At 49.5% G+C, this 21,254-nt stretch overlaps 1 protein-coding gene across 1 annotated transcript; it reads right to left on the bottom strand.

Annotated features, from left to right (window-relative positions):
• Positions 1-4,602: 4,602 nt before the first annotated feature.
• Positions 4,603-15,469, bottom strand: LOC139227079 (alpha/beta-tubulin-N-acetyltransferase 9-like). The gene is made up of 6 exons (XM_070858159.1): positions 15,390-15,469; positions 12,530-12,639; positions 10,215-10,355; positions 8,600-8,659; positions 6,062-6,156; positions 4,603-4,716 (listed from the first exon to the last, which is right to left on the bottom strand). The coding sequence occupies exons 1-6, from the start codon at positions 15,467-15,469 to the stop codon at positions 4,603-4,605; spliced, it is 600 nt and encodes a 199-aa protein (XP_070714260.1).
• Positions 15,470-21,254: the final 5,785 nt, after the last annotated feature.

The raw sequence follows: 21,254 nt of genomic DNA, 5'->3' as shown, positions 1-21,254 counted from the left end.
CAGAGAGGAAAGTTAAAATACCATCCCCCCGCCCCACTACCGGTTTGGGGATCTTACCCCCCACCACCATCTGCCACCTCATCTTCCACAATCGAATATCACCCCCCGCCCCCCCCCCCCGATCGGACCACGCCACACGCCCACTTTGATCTCTCCCCGCCAGACATACCTGCTCTCACCCCAGCTCAGCAAAAATGTAAAGATGTCCTGCAGATTTTATTGCCTGTACCTCTGGGTGTCCCAACGTCAAAATAGCACCCCCCCCCCCCCCCCCCACTCCGCGGGCTAACAGCCAGCCCTTGGTGTCTGCTGACGACTCGTTACTACTTCAGTAAGATCGATCATGCATATTTAGTTTTAGCTCTGTGAAGTGTTATTGTTAGAACTGCTGTCAATAAAGCTCGATTATTCTCACTGTGTGATGACTGACTGTATTCAACCCTTGCCACTGGACAAAGGCCGAGGTCTGTCGAGCCCGTGTGGTGGCTGATGTGCAACGGTCACCACACGTTAAAAAATCCACGCACAGGCATCTTCCACCCCTACAATTGGAGTTCAGGACTGGAACATCGGGTCCTTCACTGAAACATCTGTGAACTCATGTGGAAGCAAGTCATCCTCATTCGAGGGACCCCTGTGATGATTCAATGTGAACGGGGGTGCGATTGTTCTGCAGCTGTCCCGAGGGTGCTGACTTACTGGGTGCATTGCCACAGGTGCTCGCATCGCTCCAGTACCTCTCCCAAGTGTGAGTCCAGATAGGACATAGCAGTAGGCTATTCAACTACAAGGGCATCGTAGCCATGATCATCCCGTCTTCTGCTATCCACACACACACACACACTTGCACAGGGTTGACGAGGTAGTGATCAGGAGTAGCAACCCTGCACAATCTTTACCTCCTTAGTCACAGGCATCTCAGCTAGTTCAGCACAGCTCTGAAATCAGCCCATACCAGCTCTGGTCAGGATTGTTACAAGCCAGTTACTTTACACCCTTGGCTGTTTCCTGCAAGGCACCCAATGAAGGGTTAGTATTCCGCCCAACGTCTTTGTCCCTGGGGACAAGCTGGCACTGTGCCACCTAGAACTCCCCCATTGTCCCCTGACATGGACAGTGAGCTTTTCATCCGATTCCCTGCTCTCTTTCCCCACTATCAAACAGGCAGACTACCCGGGGGAGGATCCAGCAGCAATATGCATTTATATACTGTCTTCGAGGTATTGAAATATCCGACAATATTTCACACTGGATCAAGCAGCCGAATTAGGGCAGGTCACAGAGCGGTCTGAAAAGGCGGTGGAGTTATCGTAAGGTTATAGGGAGGGAGTTCCAGAAGGTAGGAAGAATTTGCCACCAAGTGAGAAATGCCAGGGGAAGGGTGGCAGGGGAGACCAGAGTCAGAAGTGCAGAGCTGGACGAGGTTATAGCAGCAGCGACTTGCAAACGTGGGCACAGAGTTTAAATTTGGTGCGTTGAGGGGGACAAGGGGCCGGTGATGGGCAGTGAGACTTGATGCAGGTGGCAGAGTTAGGAAGAAGTCGGAGTTCGGAGCTCAGGGAGGTGTTGCTACAATTGGACAGGGCCTTGGTGAGGCCACACCTGGAGTACTGTGTACAGTTTTGGTCTCCTAACCTGAGGAAGGATATTCTTGCTATTGAGGGAGTGCAGCGAAGGTTCACCAGACTGATTCCCAGGATGGCGGGACTGACCTATCAAGAAAGACTGGATCAACTGGGCTTGTATTCACTGGAGTTCAGAAGAATGAGAGGGGACCTCATAGAAACGTTTAAAATTCTGACGGGGTTAGACAGGTTAAATGCAGGAAGAATGTTCCCAATGTTGGGGAAGTCCAGAACCAGGGGACACAGTCTAAGGATAAGGGGGAAGCCATTTTGGACCGAGATGAGGAGGAATTTCTTCACCCAGAGAGTGGTGAACCTGTGGAATTCTCTACCACAGAAAGTTGTTGAGGCCAATTCACTAAATATATTCAAAAAGGAGTTAGATGAAGTCCTTACTACTAGGGGAATCAAGGGGTATGGTGAGAAAGCAGGAATGGGGTACTGAAGTTGCATGTTCAGCCATGAACTCATTGAATGGCGGTGCAGGCTAGAAGGGCCGAATGGTCTACTCCTGCACCTATTTTCTATGTTTCTATGTTTCTATAATGAGGTTACTAGAGAAAGTGTCTTTGGAGAAGTGTGGATTACAGCTTCAGCAGCGGCAGTGGCGAGTTAGGGATACATGTGGAAGTATGTGGGCTTTGGGATGGGTTCGAAGCTTTGACATAGGGTTAAACAGGTGTTGCGGTAAAAAGACTTCTCTTCTTCAAGGTGGACTCCCTGATGTAAGGAATCGACACCTGCCTGCCTGTATAGCGACCACGGAATCACGCAGACTAAACCTTGGTTCAAACGTTTTTTATTCGAGCATGCTCGGAAAGATTCTGACGAACACTTCCTCGATCCAAGGTTTTACAATTACAGTTATACAGGTTTGAGGTGTGCGATCCTCCTACAAAACCACCGATTGGCCGACTGCTCAGACTGGCTCTGGGTGGTTCCCCCACCTGTCCATCTCCCGTCACATGTCACCCTTCTGGAATGTGTTAATGAGTGGCGTCAACTTTGCCTCAGTTCCTCATGACGTGTGAATTGACCTTGCTTCCCAGGGTTTGCCATCTTTCTGGATGTTGACTCCCGCTGCCCTTGTTATTCAGTACTGAGTGTAGGTTTCCATCTTCTATCAGTCTGTGCTGCAGGTCAATGCATTGTTGGCTACTTATGATTACTCAGAACCACCCAATACTGATAAGCCCTACAATTCATTCGGGTCTCGGTTTTCCTCCCCTTACAGCAGGAGACTGAGAATGCACACTGGAGATTAAAGGGATGGGTTAGAGTCCATGAGAGTGAAGTGCACATGGGCTGTGGAAGGAGCAGGTTTGATGAATACCATGCTTCTTTTACATTCTAATCCCACCTATTTGCTGCAAACAGTCAACAAAGGGGCTTGTAGTGAGCTGTCAGCACAGCACTGACGCACCACAGCACAGTTTGCGACGCAACATGGCACGGTTTACCGACGCACCACGGCACAGTTTACCGATGCACCACGGAACAGTTTACTGACACACCACGGCACAGTTTACTGACTATTTTCGATGGTCACTTTTACACATTTGAAAAATATAGAGCCATTTATTATATAGGAATACAAATTCAAGCAGGGGAGGGATTTACAGCGATTAACCTCGACTTGCGCGCTGCAAATGATGTCCTCTGCTCCACATGTCCCAACGTGTATTCCAGGTTTCACCACAGAAGCGAGCAGGTTACACGGGGCCACTAGCGACTGGTAAAAGCTTTGTGAATAGCACAGGCGGATGGATAGCCCAGTGTACAGCTGGGGAACTGGAATTAGAAGAGACACTAACAGTCACCCAAAGCAATGTCCACCTGGGGATGAGGAGGTGGGGATTCACGCCCACCTACAGATTTAGATCACAGGTCACACACACACTACCCAAAAGGGTCTTAGGAGTCAGAATGCATTTTATTAAGGAGCGGTAGTTCAAATATAATCAAACACAACACACAATGAGGATAGACATACGACCATGACAAGTAGCTGGTATTGGTCCCGATCGGACAGACGGCTGGTGACACGAACAGCTCTTCTCTGCACCGTCTGCCCTGAAAAGCTCTTTAGATATCTCTCTTATTCTCTTTTCGGGTTGGGCCTGGGGTAATTAATGGACAGGACCATTTAACCCATGATATGTCGAGTTCTTTGTCTCAACTCTTAGATGAAAAACCATCCCCTTCCCATGAGATCACACCTTCTCTTGAACAGCTTTTTAATCTCAAGGTTCCTTGCTAGACCTCTTAGCAAAGCCTGCTTTTGCGTTCTGCCCTTCTACCTCAGCTCTCTGTACAACTGATGTGATTGGAATCCTTCAATATCATCAACTTAGGCAAACTGCTGAGCGAGGGAACCCGTGTAGGACTATTCCTTACACCAGACATCAGCAGGCTTCCAGTACCACAGCCGACAAGCCATTTGTCTGTTCACCAAAACTGTGCATGTTGCCGTCGGACCCCACTGGGGAGCAAACAGGAGCATGGACACTGGGAGGTTCAGAGGTCGAGTGCAGCACCCTATCGCTGCCACAGTGAACCCACTGCAGACTGGACGTCAAAGCTCAAACCTCCCTCGTCAGTGTGGTTTAATACTGCGACTACCTTGACGCACTAAGTCACGGGGAGTGGAGAGGGAACTGCTTGAAAAGACACACTTGTACACCCACTGGTGACTTGCGTTAACCAGGGGGGTATGTGTGGGTCAGGGGCGAATAATGAGAGTTTCAGGTCAGTGACAATAAAACCTATGATGCTGGAGACTGCCTGTAGCAACTGCATTTATCCCAGCCACATTTCAACCTCAAATCCTGCTGGACGACAGAACGACACTCTCAAACTTCTCGAACAGGCAACAATAGGCTCTTTTGGCAGTCAGTGCTAACGGTAAGGTAGCTCAGCTGTCAAAGGGCTGGTGGATTTCCCCGTGTGGTTCCTTCCAGCCGCTGTTTCTCTGCCACTAACTGTACCGATCGTCCTCGACGTGATTCATTTGTTCAAGCAGCCACCGTCTCCTGCAGTCATCCACCAGTAACCAGAGGGTCACTTCCTGGAAGACCTCACTGACAGAAACCTGAAACAGAAAACAATTAGGACATTTAAGATGAAACCCAGCACAATATGAACAATACAGTTAAAGTGGCGCGGGGGTGTAGCTGAACTGTGCTGTGGTGTGTCAGCACTGTGCTGACAATCACCACAAGCCCCTTTGTTGGCTGTGCTGATGGAGAGGTTCCTGGTAACAAACACCAAGATAAAATTCTCTAACAGGCATCAGAATAAATGTTCTTTTTTTAATTTTGTGCTGTCAAGATAACAAAGAACAATGCTGAAAAGAGAATTGTTTCCATTTCTGGACTCTAAAGCACGGGTTAGATACAGAGTAAAGCTCCCTCTACACTGTGCCATCAAACACTCCCAGGGCAGGTACAGCACGAGTTAGATACAGTGTAACGCTCACTCTACACTGTCCCATCAAACACTCCCAAGGCAGGTACAGCACGGGTCAGATACAGAGCATGAGTCCGTACTTGCCCTGGGAGTGTTCCACGGGCAGTATATCCTGGGTCGCTGATCTGCCGCTTGGGCAGGAGCTGGAGTAACACAATTCATCCCTCGGCTTGTGAGGGAGGGGGAAGGATAATCAGCCAGGGGATCTGCTCCCGGTCACCACGCTGCTGGAAAGTCCATGTGTGGGGACGATGGAAGAGGAGAGGTTCGGCTTCTGCCGTGATGCCTGCCACAGTCCAACAGCCTGCCAACACTCAGTGTCTAGGCTCACACATGAAGAAAGGCCAGTTGGAGAAGTATATGTCCGGGCTTCAGACGAGGACAAGAGTGGGCTCAGCTGTAGTCCAGCACCCCAGAGTCTGCCTTCGAGAGGGCCGGGTAGAAAACTGAAGAGAAGTGGAAAACAAGGTAGTCAAACTCCGTGTAATAGTGAACCTCGTAACTGAACAGAAACAGGTTAACAGGGTAGTTGTTAAGCGGTTGTTTCCCCGGGCTGGAGTGTCTAGAACCAGGAGCACAGTCTCAGGATAAGGGATCAGCCATTGAAGACAGAGATTGAGGAGGAATTTTTTCACTCAGAGGGTGGTGAATCTTTGGAATTCTCTGCCCCAGAGGGCTGTGGATGCTGAGTCTCTGAATATATTCAAGGCTGAGATCGATAGATTTTTGGAGTCTAGGGGAAATCAAGGGATATGGAGATCGGGCGGGAAAGTGGAGTTGAGGTCGATGATCAGCCATGATCTTATTGAATGGCGGAGCAGACTCAAGGGACCGTAGGGCCGACTCCTGCTCCTATTTCTTATGTTCTTATGTCACCTGGTATATTTATACAGATGCTACTAGTAAGTGGATCAGGGTACAGTTCAACTGTAGGAATGGGAAGTTAATACGTGGGGAAGGTGCGTTACCTCTTCAAAGTGAAAGTTTCGAAACATTGCGATGCTGATTGTATTTTCCAGGTTGATTGTGGCTTGGAATTTTGTTATCCCCAGTTTAGTCACTCCTGGGGGAAAAAAAGGTAACCATGTAAACAAATATTTAGCACACAACCATCGTTTCACTGGTGCTCTGGTGTGTAATGGTTTTCCCGGTAGGTGACAAGCACAGCAGAATGGGATCCGGCTCCAACAGGGATCTCAGAATGGACAGAGTCTTCCTATTCAGGCTGGAGCTGGCTGTTGTTGGCCTACATGTGGAAGCTCGCTCGGTGCTGGTGGATGAGGAGTAGTGCAGATAATAAATAGCAAGGAGCAAAGAGTGTATCCCTTGTGTCACAGAGGAGGTGACTGAGTTGGGAGATAACTGTTGGTTATGGTGACCCTGCGGACACTGTCACTGGATCAGCTATTACTGCCCCTCTCCACATCTCCCTCCTGAATGTGCGTTCACTTGTGAACAAGGCCCTTGCCATCCATAGGCTTATTGTGGACGTTTGCAATGACATAATGGCCCTGATGGAAACCTGATTAAGAGGCAATGACACCTTCCCCCTTAGTGAAGCCTCCCCGCCGGGCTATACCTTCCACCACTTGCCTCGCCCAACATGGCATGGTGACGGTGTGGCACCTATCGCCAAATCACACCCTGGTCTGTCCCCCGACTCCTCCGCCACCGCCACCTTCTCCTCCTTTGAGCATCTCACCTTGTTCCACCTCTCGCCTCTCATTTCAAATCCTCATTCTCTACCGCCCCCCCAACAAGCACAATGCGAATTCTCTCACCGAGATATCGTCACCGCTTTCCTCCTTCAGCCTCTGCACCGAGCGACTTCTCATCCTCGGTGATTTCAACCTCCATCTCAATTCATCATGCTCTCTCTCCATGAGTTCACTGCCATCCTATTCTCCCTTAATCTCTCCCTCTGTGTAAACTCTCCCACCCATATTGATGGCCATCTCCTTGACCTTGCCATCTCAGGGGACCTCGTTATTCCCATTGTGTCAATCGCAGATAAGGCCATCTCTGATCACTTCCTCGTATCGCTCTCCACCCACATCCCCCTTCCCCCTCATAATCCTACTTCCTCCTGTGTCCAACCCTGGAAAATACTCCCAATTCACTTGGAACTGCACTTCCAAAATCCCAATTGTCCGGCCTTTGGCCATCCATTCACCACACATTTCTGCAGGACCCGAGCTGCTCAACCACACCCTCACCTCCATCTTTGATGCCCTAGTCCCCATTAAAACTATTACTCTCACCGTGGTTGTTCCCCCGGTACAGCTCTCAGCTCTGCTCCCTTAAATCCAAGAGACGCAGACTTGAACAGATATGACAGAATGGTTAAGCCATTCATCGCCAGATCTGACTGGACCACATACAGCACTCTGCCAAAACTGCTCACTATTCCAGAATCGTCCTGGAATGCAAAGATAAACCCTGGCTTCTTTTCCCTACTGCAAACCATCTTCTTAAACCCCTCTCCCGTCTCCTCCACCCTCACCTCCAACAACAAGTGCGAGGACCTCGTGGACTTCCTTGTCTCGAAGACTGAGATCATGTGTTCAACTGTCTCAGCGACTTCCCCCCCTTCCCCCAGCTCTACCTCTAAGGCCCCCCCAACCCCAACCCACCCTGAACTCGCATCTTTCTTCAGTTTCCCAGTTTCTCGCCTATCTCTCAATCTCCGAGCTCATCTTACTCGTGAATCATTGAAATTTACAGCACAGAAGGAGGCCATTTTGGCCCATCGTTTCCGTGCAGGCCGACAAAGAGCTATCCAGCCTAATCCCACTTTCCAGCTCTTGGTCCGTAGCCCTGCAGGTTACAAGTGCACATCCAAGTACTTTATAAATGTGGTGAGAGTTTCTGCCTCTACCACCCTTTCAGGCAGTGAGTTCCAGACCTCCACCACCCTCTGGGTGAAGACATTTCCCCTCAAATCCCCTCTAAACCTTCTACCAATTACTTTAAATCTATGCCCCCTGATTGTTGACCCGTCTGCAAGGGAAACAGGTCCGTCCTATCCACGCTATCCAGGTCCCTCATAATCTTATACACCTCAATCAGGTCTTCCCTCAGCCGCCTCTGTTCCAAAGAAAACAGACCCAGCATCTCCAGTCTTTCCTCATAGCCGAAACTCTCCAGGACAGGCAACATTCTTGTAAATCTTCTCTGCACTTTCCAGTGCAATCACATCTTTCTTGTAATGTGGTGACCAGAACTGCACGCAGTACTCCAGCTGCAGCCTAACCAGTCTTTTATACAGTTCAAGCATAACCTCCTTGCTCTTGTATTCCATGCCTCGACTTATAATTCCATATTCCATATGAGACCCACCTCCTGCTTCCTCGACCCTATTCCCACCAAACTGCTGACCACCCAAATTCCTTTCCTGGAGATAAAGTTATTTATTTATTTTTAAAGTAGTACCAAGAACATTAAAGTACAAACATCCAAAAGGGGTGTGCTAGTGATGGAGACGGAATTAGTGTGTGTGTTCTCACCATAATACATCATCATCATCGTTACTTCCTTGCCAAATCCCTTTCCTCTGTAACTGGGCTCTTAAAAAAACAAACAAAAGCACAGAGTGTTTAATATTGCCGTGTGTATCACACAGATTAGAGGGTACCAGTACAAATACCATGTGTAACACAGAGTATAAAGTGAACCAGTAGAACTACCATGTGTCTGTATTTGCAGAGAAGTCCCTAGGAGTGCATCAATATTTGCAGAGGGGTACCTTGGAATGAGTCAATATTTGCAGAAGGGTCCCCGGGAGTACGTCAATATTTTCAGAGGGATCCCTGGGAGTGCGTCAATATTTGCAGAGGGATCCCCAGGAGTGCGCCAATATTTGCAGAGGAGTCCCCAGGAGTGCGCCAATATTTGCAGAGGGGTCCCCGGGAGTGCATCAATATTTCCAGAGGGATCCCCGGGAGTGCATCAATATTTGCAGAGGGGTCCCCGGGAGTGTGTCAATACTTGGAGAGGGGTCCTTGGGAGTGTGTCAATATTTGCAGAGATGTCCCCGGGAGTGCGTCAATGTTTGCAGAGGGGTCCTCGGGAGTGTGTCAATATTTGTAGAGGGGTCCCCGTGAGTGCATCAATATTTGCAGAGGAATCCCCAGGAGTTTGTCAATACTTGGAGAGGGGTCCTTGGGAGTGTGTCAATATTTGTAGAGATGTCCCCGGGAGTGTGTCAATACTTGGAGAGGGGTCCTTGGGACTGTGTCAATGTTTGCAGAGGGGTCCCTGGGAGTGCGTCAATATTTGCAGAGGAGTCCCCGGGAGAGTGTCAATATTTGCAGAGTGATCCCCGAGAGTGCGGCAATATTTGCAGAGGGGTCCCTAGCAATGAGCCCGCCTAATTTATTTTTTGGGTGCACGGATTTAATTTACACTTCATTCTCAGTCCTTGTGCTGTTAATTTAGCAATCCTTCAATCTGATTGGTTAAGGAGATACTCAGTGGCTTGCCCGGTTCACACTACTCCCAGATACCCGTCTCCCTCGCTGCGACGTATCAGCTCGCACTTTCACTAACTTTTGGTGCAAAATATCGTCAACATTAAAACAGGCAAGACCAAGTCCATCTAACGACAGATGCCGTTGGGCTCACTCCGACAGCAAATTAAGGCCCAATATGAATATTTTACACATTCCAACAGTAACTTGTATTTATATAGCGCCTTTAATGTAGTAAAACATCCCAAGGTGCTTCACAGCAGTGTTATAAGACGAAAAAAAAACTGATACTGAGCCACACAAGAAGAAATTACGGCAGATGACCAAAAGCTTGGTCAACGAGGTACGTTTTAAAGGAGGAAAGAGAGGTAGAGAAGGAGGAGAGGTTTAGGGAGGGAGTTCCAGAGCTTAGGGCCCAGGCACCTGAAAGCACGGCCTTGCCACCGATGATGGAGCGATTAAAATCAGGGATGCTCAGGAGGGCAGAATTTGTGGAGGGCAGACATCTCGGGGGCGGGGGGGGGGGGTTGTAAGGCTGGAGGAGATTACAGAGATAGGGAGGGGTGTGGCCATGGAGGGATTTGTAAACAAGGATGAGAATTTTGAAATCATTACTAAAATCTCAGTGACAGTGCTGTAACTGAGAGCTAACCTGCAATCATGATTTCAATTTCAGCCATTGTGGGGTCTTCAGGATCTGTGAGGAACACATTCACGTCTCCCACCATGCAGTCTTCTTCTGTACACAAACCACTCACCCATCTCAGCTTGTCCAACACTATGAAGGTACATTCTGTTGAAATACGAGGACAGAGTGTCAAAGTTCAGATATTTAAATATAGCCTCCACAGCATATGGGGAGCACGTTCGCGCTAACACAATTTGCCTGTTATACACGGTGTGCGGTAAAACCATAATGAAAGATAGAAGGATTTATATAGCGCCTTTTACGACCACCGGACATCTCAAAGCACTTTACAGCCAATGAAGTACTTTTGGAGTGTAGTCACTGTTGTAATGTGGGAAATGCGGCAGCCAATTTGCGCACAGCAAGCTCCCACAAACAGTAATGCGATAATGACCAGAGAATCTGTTTTTATGTTGTGTTGATTGAGGGATAAATATTGGAGGCTGTTGCAATGATATAACTAGTGTCAATTGCGGCTCAGTGGGTAGCACTCTTGCCTGAGTCAGAAGGCTGTGGGTTCAAGTCCCACTCCAGAGACTTGAGCACACAAATCTAGGCTGACACTCCAGTGTAGTGTTGAGGGAATGCTGCATTGTCAGAGGTGCCATCTTTCGGATGAGAAATTAAACCGAGGTCCCGTCTGCTCTCTCAGGTGGATGTAAAAGATCCCCTGGCACTATTTCTAAGAAGAGATGGGGAGTTATTCCCAGTGTCCTGGCCAATATTTATCCCTCAATCAACATGTAAAACAGATTACCTGGTCATTATCACATTGCTGTTTGTGGGAGCTTGCTGTAAAGCACTTTGGGATGTCCGGTTAACTGTGCAAACAGCTGTTTGAATACTGGACTTTACCGGAAATCAGCAGAGACTTTAATTGGTAAGTACTGAACTGTACAAAATAGCCGGACGCTTAATATGTTTTAAGTGGCGCCTTTGCAATTCACTGCTGTGGTAATGATGAATGGTCAGCACTATTTGTCCATACAGGCAGCTGCCCGTGGTTAGCCAGAACTTTATTGGAGAAATCACATATTTACATTTTTTAATGTAGACAGCCAAATCTGTAATTCACCAAACAGCACATTAGTGTGGCACTTTATAACCTGGGAGCAATTCTAATGCGCTAACCATTAAAGGCACTATATAAATGCAAGTTGTTATTGTTGATAGGGGACTGTGCAGTGGATTATAGACTGGCCTTTTACCTCTGGGACCAGGGTTGAAATCTAGCCCAGACTGATGGGCTTTCGGCTGGCTGCCAGCATCAATGTGAACAGTCCCATTACCGTCCCTATTTGGGTACAACCTCTCAGCGCAAACACTGCTCCAAAACTGGCTGGTGAGAGAAATAAGAAACCGTCACACTGGTCAAGTACCACACCCTCCTGGTTTGGGGCGGAGGCATATCACACAGCAGAGTAGCATCTAACCTGTGCTGTACCTGAACAGACATGCTGGGCGCTAGCCCAAGGTGCCTGAAATGGAAAGATTTCCATTGCCCAGCTCTAACATCCCTCAGCTTGATAGAACACACAAAAAGCACAGCCAGGACGAACTCGGTATTAGAACATAAATAGGACTGGAGTAGGCCATACGGTTCCTCGAGCCTGCTCCGCCATTCAGTAAGATCATGGCTGATCTGATCATGGACTCAGGTCCACTTCCCTGCCCGTTCCCCATAACCCCTTAATCACTTATCAGTTAAGAAACTGTCTCTCTCTGTCTTAAATCTATTTAATGTCCCAGCTTCCACATCTCTCTGAGGCAGCGAATTCCACAGATTTACAACTCTCAGAGAAGAAATTTCTCCTCATCTCAGTTTTAAATGGGCAGCCCCTTATTCTAAGATTATGCCCCTAGTTCTAGTCTCCCCCATCAGTGGAAACATCCTCTCTGCATCCACCTTGTCAAGCCCCCTCATAATCTTATACGTTTCGATAAGATCACCTCTCATTCTTCTGAATTCCAACTCAATTCCTACTCATTCCTACTCCAACTGAAATGTTTCGGTCCAACTCAATTCCTACTCAACCTTTCCTCATAAGTCAACCCTCTCATCTGCGGAATCAACCTAGTGAACCTTCTCTGAACTGCCTCCAGAGCAAGTATATCCTTTCGTAAAGTATGGACACCACAACTGTACGCAGTATTCCAGGTGTTGTGCTGGTAAACCTGCGGGCTCAGTGAACGGAGATCCAGCTCTCTGCTGCAGGCCTGCTCAGTGACAGCCCGAGACTCTACAATGAGGGGAGGCCTGAGTTTTAACGAGTCCTTACTATCGGCATCCATCCGCCAGCTCCTCTGCATCTGGTACTCCTGCTCCAAGGTAAGCGGCTCCGAGGCTGTGAGCTTCTGTAACTCCTCCGATTTCATCCATTGGTGATACCTGTAAACGATTAAATATAAATCATGAACCAAAGGCAGCATCGTCCATGTTCATTGAATAAATTTAAGACAGAGATAGACAGTTTCTTAACCGATAAAGGATTAAAGGGTTATGGGGAGCGGGCAGGGAAGTGAACCTGAATCCATGATCGGATCAGCTACGATCGTATTAAATGGCGGAGCGGGCTCAAGGGTCCGTATGGTCTACTCCTGCTCATATTTCTTATATTCTGACAACAACCAATAAATGACAGGACAAAAATAGTTGGTGGGGAGGGCTACCGTTAGAATAAAGCACTCTCCTCCCAATCTATGCACTGAGAAATTGTGTAAATATCCATCGAGAGTAATCTTGACTTTGTGCGACAGTGTAAAACGGGGGACAGCGAATCGGCAGCCTGTTTTACATCTCTCCTGATTTTTATCTCCGCTGGAAGTCAATGGAAATAAGAATTGTGAGATGTAAAACGGGCTGAGATTCGCTGTCACCCATTTTACAGCACAAAGTCAAGATTAACCCTCCATGTGGGAGATAGTTGGGGGTGTTCTGTGATCAGGCTCTCCCGGGTGTGAGCAGCACGGGAAATTGCAGGCGTTTCAGCCCAATTCTCCAGCTCGGAATACGGGGGGGTGCTGTACGATTCACCAAGTTGAACTCGCTATGACTGTACTGTGCATTTCTTGCTGGTCTAGAACCAGGGGTCACAGTCTCAGAATAAGGGATTCTTATACAATGGACTCAGCCATTTAGGACTGAGATGAGGAGAAATTTTTTCACTCAGAGGGTGATGAATCTTTGGAATTCTCTGCCCCAAAGGGCTGTGGATGCTCAGTCTTTGAGTATATTCAATACAGAGATCGATAGATTTTTGGATATTAAAGGGAATCAAGGGATGTGGGGATAGTGCAGGAAAGTGGAGTTGAGGTAGAAGATCAGCCATGATCTCATTCAATGGCAGAGCAGGCTCGAGGGGCCGAATGGCTTACTCCTGTTCCTAATTCTTATGTTCTTATGGTCATTCCTCATACCCATTTCGGTCAAAATTTACACCATTATCTCTTCCGATCTTGCCGTCAGGAACTTGCACCCAAATTTCCGACGGAACTGGTTTGCCCACGCCCGACTGTAAAAACCAGCGCCAAACAAGCTCAAATGTAACGCGACCAATAGGGGTGAATGTAAAAAGATATGTGCTATTGTCTGGCACAGCATCTCACTGAACCTGATGCCTCTGCTCTTCCAGAACAATGCTACGCCCATTGGGAAGGCTATTCCAGCGAAGTAGCCTTTCTGAATGCGTGGGGAGGAAGGGGGCAGGGGACCGAAACAGACAGTGACAGCACTTTGATTAAGTACAGTGCAGGTCTCAGTAAGAAAATTTTTTTTAAAATACAAAGAAAATCAGTATCGAGATCCAGACATCTGTTGCGTTGATTCGGGCTGTGCTGTGATACAGATTTATGCTCATTCAGAGCTGGTGTAAATGGAGGAAACTTTCATTCCCTGGTCTTTGGATGGGGGCGGGGCTATGTTAATGGTGTCAGCTGTGGCTCAGCGGGTAGCACTCTCGGCTGAGTCAGAAGGTTGTGGGTTCAAGACCCACTCCAGGACTCGAGCACAACATTTTAGGCTGACACTCCAGTGCAGTGCTGAGTGAGTGCTGCATTGTTGGAGGTGTCGTTTTTCAGATGAGACATTAAACCGAGGCCCCGTCTGCCTTCTCAGGTGGACGTAAAAGATCCCATGGCACTATTTCGAAGAAGAGCAGGGGTGTTCTCCCCGGTGTCCTGGCCAATATTTATCCCTCAATCTACTTATCAAATACAGAATATCTGGTCATTATCACATTGCTGTTTGTGAGAGCTTGCTGTAAGCAAATTGACTGCCACGTTTCCCACATTACAACAGTGACCACAGTCCAAAAGTATTTCATTGGCTGATAAGCGCTTTGAGATGTCCAGTGGTCATGAAAGGCGATATACAAATGCAGGCCTTTCTTTTTTAATGAGCTAAGTGGTGCTTCAGTGGGCATAACCAACCAAGGAAACGTGCATTACCGAGATCCTGGCAAGACGTTTACATACAAATTTCCTTGGTGCAACATTGCTCTTACACCGTTGTTGCACCAAAAACTACGAGGCAATTCTAGGCCATATAATGCAGGAGGAAAACTTACTCCAGAGCAGGACTATTGTGATCAACCTACTCTTCGGGGCAATGACTTTATGATGGAAAGGCTGTGTGATTTCCAGTCTCTGACACTCAACTGGAGTGGGATTAAATACACTGGATGGTTGGATGCTGGGCAGGGCCAGGATCAGGCTTGGCTCTGTTGACCCTCAAACGTCGCTGCCCAGGTACCCAGCCACCTGGGCGGGTGGGGACGTCATCTGTGGAACCTTTACCCACATGGTCAGTGTTTTCAGGGGGGGATTGTTTGTCACAGTTCATATCACAGCAACAACTACACCACCCCTCCCCAGGGCCGTGAGTGCATGCACAGGGCCGTGAGCCAACCCTGCCACCCCCACACACAGAGAGCGCACCCTGCCACCCCCACACACAGAGAGTGCACCCTGTCACCCCCACACACAGTGAGCCCACCCTGCCACCCCCACACACTGTGAGTGCACCCTGCCACCCTCACACACAGTGAGCACACCCTGTCACCTCCCACAGGGCAGTGAGCCTCTCCCACACACTCGGTGCACCTGCCCCATCCCCCCGGGCCCCCGCCCCTGGGGCCGCACCTGGGGACATGCCGCGCGGTGTAAGGCACCAGCGCCGCCGCCCAGCCCCACAGTACCGAATCCGCGTTCAGCCGCATCATCCGCCGCAGGCCCGGCCGCTCTGCGCCTGCGCCACCCAGGCCCCGCCCCCTCACTGGGGCCTCACTGCACGTGCGCCACTCTGTGCCGGACGGTTGGTGAGGCGGGCTATCCGGGCATGCGCGGCCTGAAGGCGGGAAGCTGCTGCCCTCGCACAATGAGCCTGACCCCGCGCGCCGGCTCTCGCCCCTCAACATCTCCGCCACAGGGGAGCCGACACATGTTCTTTTTGCATCTTTCCCTCCATCGGGCCGCCTGTCCCGCAGGTGTCTCCCCGCTGTCCGAGTGCGGTGTCAAGCGCTCGCTCAGGGAGCCGCATACAAGCGGGCCCCAGGTGGGCAGCGTGAAGGTTACAGGGACGCCCTCAAAACCTCCCTGATAAAGTGACCATCCCCAGCCACACCTGGGGGTCCCTGGCCAAAGGCCGCCCCAAGTGGAGGGAGTGCATCCGGGAGGGCGCTGAGCACCTCGAGTCTCGTCGCCGAGAGCGTGCAGAAATCAAGCGCAGGCAGCGGAAGGAGCATGCGGCAAACCAGTCTCACCCACCCGCTCCCACAACCACTGTCTGTCCCACCTGTGACAGACGGTAATTCCCGTATTGGACTGTTCAGTCACCTGAGAACTCACTTTTAGAGTGGAAGTAAGTCTTCCTTGATTCCGAGGGACTGCCGATGATGATGATGGTGACCCTGCTGTGTTCGCAACCTTGGTGTCATATTTGACCCTGAAATGAGCTTCCGCCCACATATCTGCAGCATAACTAAGATCGCCGATTTCCACCTCCGTAACATCGTCCGTCTCCGCCCCTGCCTCAGCTCATCCGTTGCTGAAACCCTCATCCATGCCTTTGTTACCTCTAGACTTGACTATTCCAACACACTCCTGGCTGGCCTCCCTCATTCTACCCTCCGTAAACTCGAGGTGATCCAAAACTCGGCTGCCCGGGTCAATCAGCAATTACAATCAGGGATGTTCAAAAGGGCAGAATTAGAGGAACGCAGACATCTCGGGGGGGGTTGTGAGGCTGAGAGAGATTACAGAGATAGGGAGGGGCGAGGCCATGGAGGAATTTGTAAACAAGGATGAGAATTTTGAAATCAATGTGTTGCTTAACCGGAAGCCAATGTAGGTCAGAGAGCACAGGGGTGATGGGTGAGCGGGACTTGGTGCGAGTTAGGACACGGGCAGCTGAGTTTTGGATGACCTCAAATTTACGTAGGGTAGAATGTGGGAGGCCAGCCAGGATTGCGTTGGAAAAGTCAAGTCTAGAGGTAACAAAGGCATGGATGAGGGTTTCAGCAGCAGATGAGCTGAGGCAAGGGCAGAGACGGGCGATGTTACAGAGGTGCAAATAGGCGGTCTTAGTTATGCTGCGAATATGTGGCCGGAAGCTCATTTCAGGGTGAAATATGATGCCTAGATTGCGAACAGTCTGGTTTAGCCTCAGATAGATGCTAGGGAGAGGGATGGAGCTGGTGGCTAGGGAACACAGGTTGTGACAATGGCTTCAGTCTTCCCAATATTTAATTGGGGTAAATTTCTACTCATGCAGTGCTGGTTGTCGGACAAGCAGTCTGACAGTTTAGAGACCATGGAGGGGTCGAGAGATATGGTGGAGAGGTAGAGCTGGGTATTGTCAGCGTACATGTGAAAACTAGCTCCGTGTTTTGGGATGATATCGCCAAGGAGCAGCATATAGATGAGAGATAGGAGTGGGCCAAGAATAGATACAAGTTCAATCTTGTGCAGAAGAACTGAAAGAGGCCAAGTGACTTGTTCAGATTGCTGGTCGAGCATTAGTGCTGAAAGGTTGGATTCTCAATGTGAGGGCCGAGGTAGCTTTCACAGAGATCACCTTGCAGATTTGAGCTTCTTGTGGCTGCAGAAATCACTAGGTGACATCACCAGGTCTAATGGCAGACCCGTCTGTTTACTTGCCTGACTTTGTGAAGCTGTGTACTACTTTGCACAAGTTAATGTTTTTTGTAAAGACCAAGGCATAGAAATTTAGGCTCCAATATGGCAAGCAGGTAGTGCATGCTGGTTATGAGCTGGAGATGTGACTCCGGCCATATTTGTAAAGGCCAGCAAAATCAGAGGCCGTGCCCATGGCTGAAATAGGCTTTAGTGCCTTTTCAGGCGGAGGAGCGGCGAGAGATTGTGGGCGGAGGTTCAGCGAATGAGGGTTCTGGGCCCAGAAGAGCCGAGGGCCCAGGGGAGGCACGGGCCAGCCCACACTGCGATATGTGTGTGCACTAGGTCCGTGCAGCAGAACAGGTCTCCAGTCGTCCTAGTTAACCCTTGCCACTGGACCAAGACCTAGCTCTGTCGAGCTCATGTGGTGGCTGGTGTGCAACGGTCACCACACGTTAAAAAAATCCACGCACAGGCATCTTCCACCCCCTCAATTGGAGTTCAGGACTGGAACATCGGGTCCTTCATCTGTCAACTATTGTGGAAGCAAGTCATCCTCGTTCGAGAGACATGAAAATAATGAGCCTAATGCATGTTTCAGGCCCCGCTGCAAGATTGGTTTGTCGTGAGGCAGCCAGCACTGATGTGGCTGGCCAAAACCAACAGCGTAAGTTTTAAAATATACTTCAAGTGGAGCCGGGGGGAGAACCCCACATTAGAAGAGTGTCAATCCGCTTCACCGGCAAGCTGCCTGCTGCTCGCTGGCTCGATGGAAACAACATTGATGATGCCTTGGTCTTCACCATTCCGATGCTGGGATCGTTGCCCGCATTCCCAAAGGTAGGCGCACCGGAATTTCTAGCCCAGCTTTTTCACTGTAGCTATTCTGACAGAGGGCAGGAAAGCATGTTTATCGTCTCCCATTGATCCCTGCATTTTGAAGCACTACACAAGCAAGATCAGAGAACTGGTCCATCGCGGCAGCCTTTGTGAAGATAGTGAATCACATTTAAAAGCTCACAGTGGGAACATTTCCCGATGTTGTGAAATAATCATTGAGTCTCACTTTAGTGCCACAGTCGGACGGAGTTCATCAACATGTTGAGGTCATGGTAAAGTGCCAAGTAAAGTCTTATTGTAGGCATCACTGTCCTGCCTCTGCGGCAAAGAGCGTGAACGCCTCAGTTTCAACAACCCACTAATCCTGAGCATCCAGTTGCCTCTACATATCGCAAGATATTTATGGGTGAGGAAGGCCAGTCGGCTCTTCTTAGCTCATCCATCAAGGATGAAACTACAGTCCCTCCGGTGCAGCATCCAACTGGTTCTTAAATGTCCGTGACGGAGATTCGGCGAATGTTTGGTGCAGAGGTACGGCGGGAGATTGCAGCGGAGGTGCGGCGAGTGTTTTTGTGGCGGAGGAGCGGTGAGGGATAGTGGCAAAGGTGCGGTGAATGTTTGTGACACAGGAATGGCGGGAGATCGTGGCGGAAGTGTGGTGAGTGAGAGTTCGGAGCCCAGAAGAGCCGAGGGCCCAGGGGCAGCACGGGTCAGCCCACACTGCAATATGTGTGCGCACTAGGTCCATGCAGCAAAGCAGGTCTCCAGTCGTCCTGGTTAACCCTTGCCACTGGACCAAGACCTAGCTCTGTCAAGCCCGTGTGGTGGCTGGTGTGCAACGGTCACCACACGTTAAAAAAATCCACGCACAGGCATCTTCCACCCTTCAATTGGAGTTCAGGACTGGAACATCGGGTCCTTCATTGAAACATCTGTGAACTTATATGGAAGCAAGTCATCCTCGTTCAAGGGACCACCTATGGTGATGATGAGATGGCTTTTGTTTCCAGTACTTTATCTGGGAACCCATTCCATGATTGGTCACTCTGTATGTGAAGAAAGACTCCGTAATATTAGTCCTAAATTTGCCTTTTACTAGTTTGAATCTGTGTCCCTTTGACTTACTCGTAATTTAATTTGAAGTAATAGCTATTCCCATTTAGAGTTCTTTTGTTCCATTACCTGTCTCATTACCATCTCCTTTTGCCTCGTACCATCGTCGCTTTTGTCATTTAATCTCTCCTGCCTTCCACCCTATCACAGACCTTCACTTTTGTCTTGTCTCCCCTCCCCCTTTTGCTGCCTCTGCACTTGCTTAAAATGCACTGGAGGCTGCAATTGCACTGCGCCCCGATTGGGGGCGGTAACCAGCTGGGTGCGGGTCTTTCTGCGCCCGGTGCAGAAGTCCCGCCGCTGAATTGGGCTTACCGCCGCTCAGAGGAAGTGGAGTAGAATCTCGCACGCTCCACTTCCTTTAGAGGCGGATCCCGGGGCGCTACTGGGGCAGGGAGTGAAGTGCTACGCGGATGCTCCACGTAGCACTGATGCGCTTCAAAGCCCCTCCCCTTCGCTTAATGGGGAAGACCACTGCACACTCTGCAAGGCCTCCACTAGGCCACCACCCTGCAGCCCAGCACTCAAAACGGAATGTAGGGCTGCACAATGGCGGCCCGGACCACGCTAGGGTCGCCATACTGGTGCTGACCCGAGAGTCGGCAAACCAGTAAAATGATGGCACTGACGCCCTCCCCTTTAAGTACCGCCCTGAGAGTGGATGTCGGCCAACTGCGCTGGTCGCAGCAGGGGTGCAATGTTTATTTTTGCCTTTTATCTCATAAAATCTCATCATCATCATCATAGGCAGTCCCTCGGAATCGAGGAGGACTTGCTTCCATTCTAACAATGAGTCGTTAGGTGGCTGAACAGTCCAATACGAGAACCACAGTCCCTGTCACAGGTGGGACAGACAGTGGTTGAAGGAAAGGGTGGGTGGGACTGGTTTGCCGCATGCTCCTTCCGCTGTCTGCGCTTGATTTCTGCATGCTCTCGGCGATGAGACTCAAGGTGCTCAGCGCCCTCCCAGATGCACTTCCTCCACTTAGGGCGGTCTTTGGCCAGGGACTCCCAGGTGTCGGTGGGGATGTTGCACTTTATCAGGGAGGCTTTGAGGGTGTCCTTGTAATGTTTCCTCTGGCTTTGGATCGCTTGCCGTGAAGGAGTTCCGAGTAGAGTGCTTGCTTTGGGAGTCTCGTGTCTGGCATGCGGACAATGTGGCCTGCCCAGCGGAGCTGATCCAAGTGTGGTCAATGCTTCAATGCTGGGGATGTTGGCCTGGTCGAGGACACTAACGTTGGTGCGTCTGTCCTCCCAGCGGGTTTGTAGGCTCTTGCGGCGACATTGTCAATAAAATCGAGGACGCGGCTGCTGCCAACGAACCAGTAGTTGCACATGCGCAGCTCCAGTGGGTTTTTTTGTTTGTTGTCGCCAGACTTCCCAAAATGAGAAATTAAGAAGCGGATCCAAAAAAACATCTTGTTCAGTTGTATTATAATTTATTAATTGTAGAATGTATTCAGGTAGGAGCCACTTGTTTGAAAGGGGATTGTGATCTGCCTCAGTGTTTCTGCTCAGACATTTCTCCGAACAGCTCTGTGTGGACAGTCTAAACAGGTGTATGCCCTCACCTCCCGCTTTTTCAAAAAAAAATTCTTCGCCTCTTTAAATGAACATTTAGATTTTTACAATTCTGAAAATGTCACGTCCCCTTTTAACTCCGGAGCTAGGCTGGTTGGGGGCTCTTGATTTCGGAAAAGCGTTTTAACCACGAGTTGATGTGGTTTCATTGCCGCAGAGCTACACGAGCCGGTGTGAACGTTATTTTTTAAATTTGCACAGCTTCTGGCAGCTTCCGGTCGTTGTCAGGAGTCACTCCATTAAATCTATCAATCGCAGTCTTTAAAATTTCAATTCGCCCAACATCTACAGGTGGGGGTGGAGAATTCCTGATCTCACTCCTGATTGGCCTGGCTCTAA

This window comes from Pristiophorus japonicus, chromosome 16 (genome assembly GCF_044704955.1).
Source record: "Pristiophorus japonicus isolate sPriJap1 chromosome 16, sPriJap1.hap1, whole genome shotgun sequence".
Taxonomy (NCBI): Eukaryota; Metazoa; Chordata; class Chondrichthyes; family Pristiophoridae; genus Pristiophorus; species Pristiophorus japonicus.
This window is presented reverse-complemented; position numbering and strand designations above follow the sequence as displayed.

Excerpts from the sequence above, each read along its gene's own strand:
- LOC139227079 (XM_070858159.1), bottom strand. The coding sequence starts at position 15,469 with ATGATGCGGCTGAACGCGGATTCGGTACTGTGGGGCTGGGCGGCGGCG. Across the intron at positions 10,356-12,529 it reads CTGGCGGATGGATGCCGATA|AATGTACCTTCATAGTGTTG; the intron begins GTAAGGACTCGT and ends GTATTTCAACAG. Across the intron at positions 4,717-6,061 it reads GAAACTTTCACTTTGAAGAG|GTTTCTGTCAGTGAGGTCTT; the intron begins GTAACGCACCTT and ends TTTCTGTTTCAG.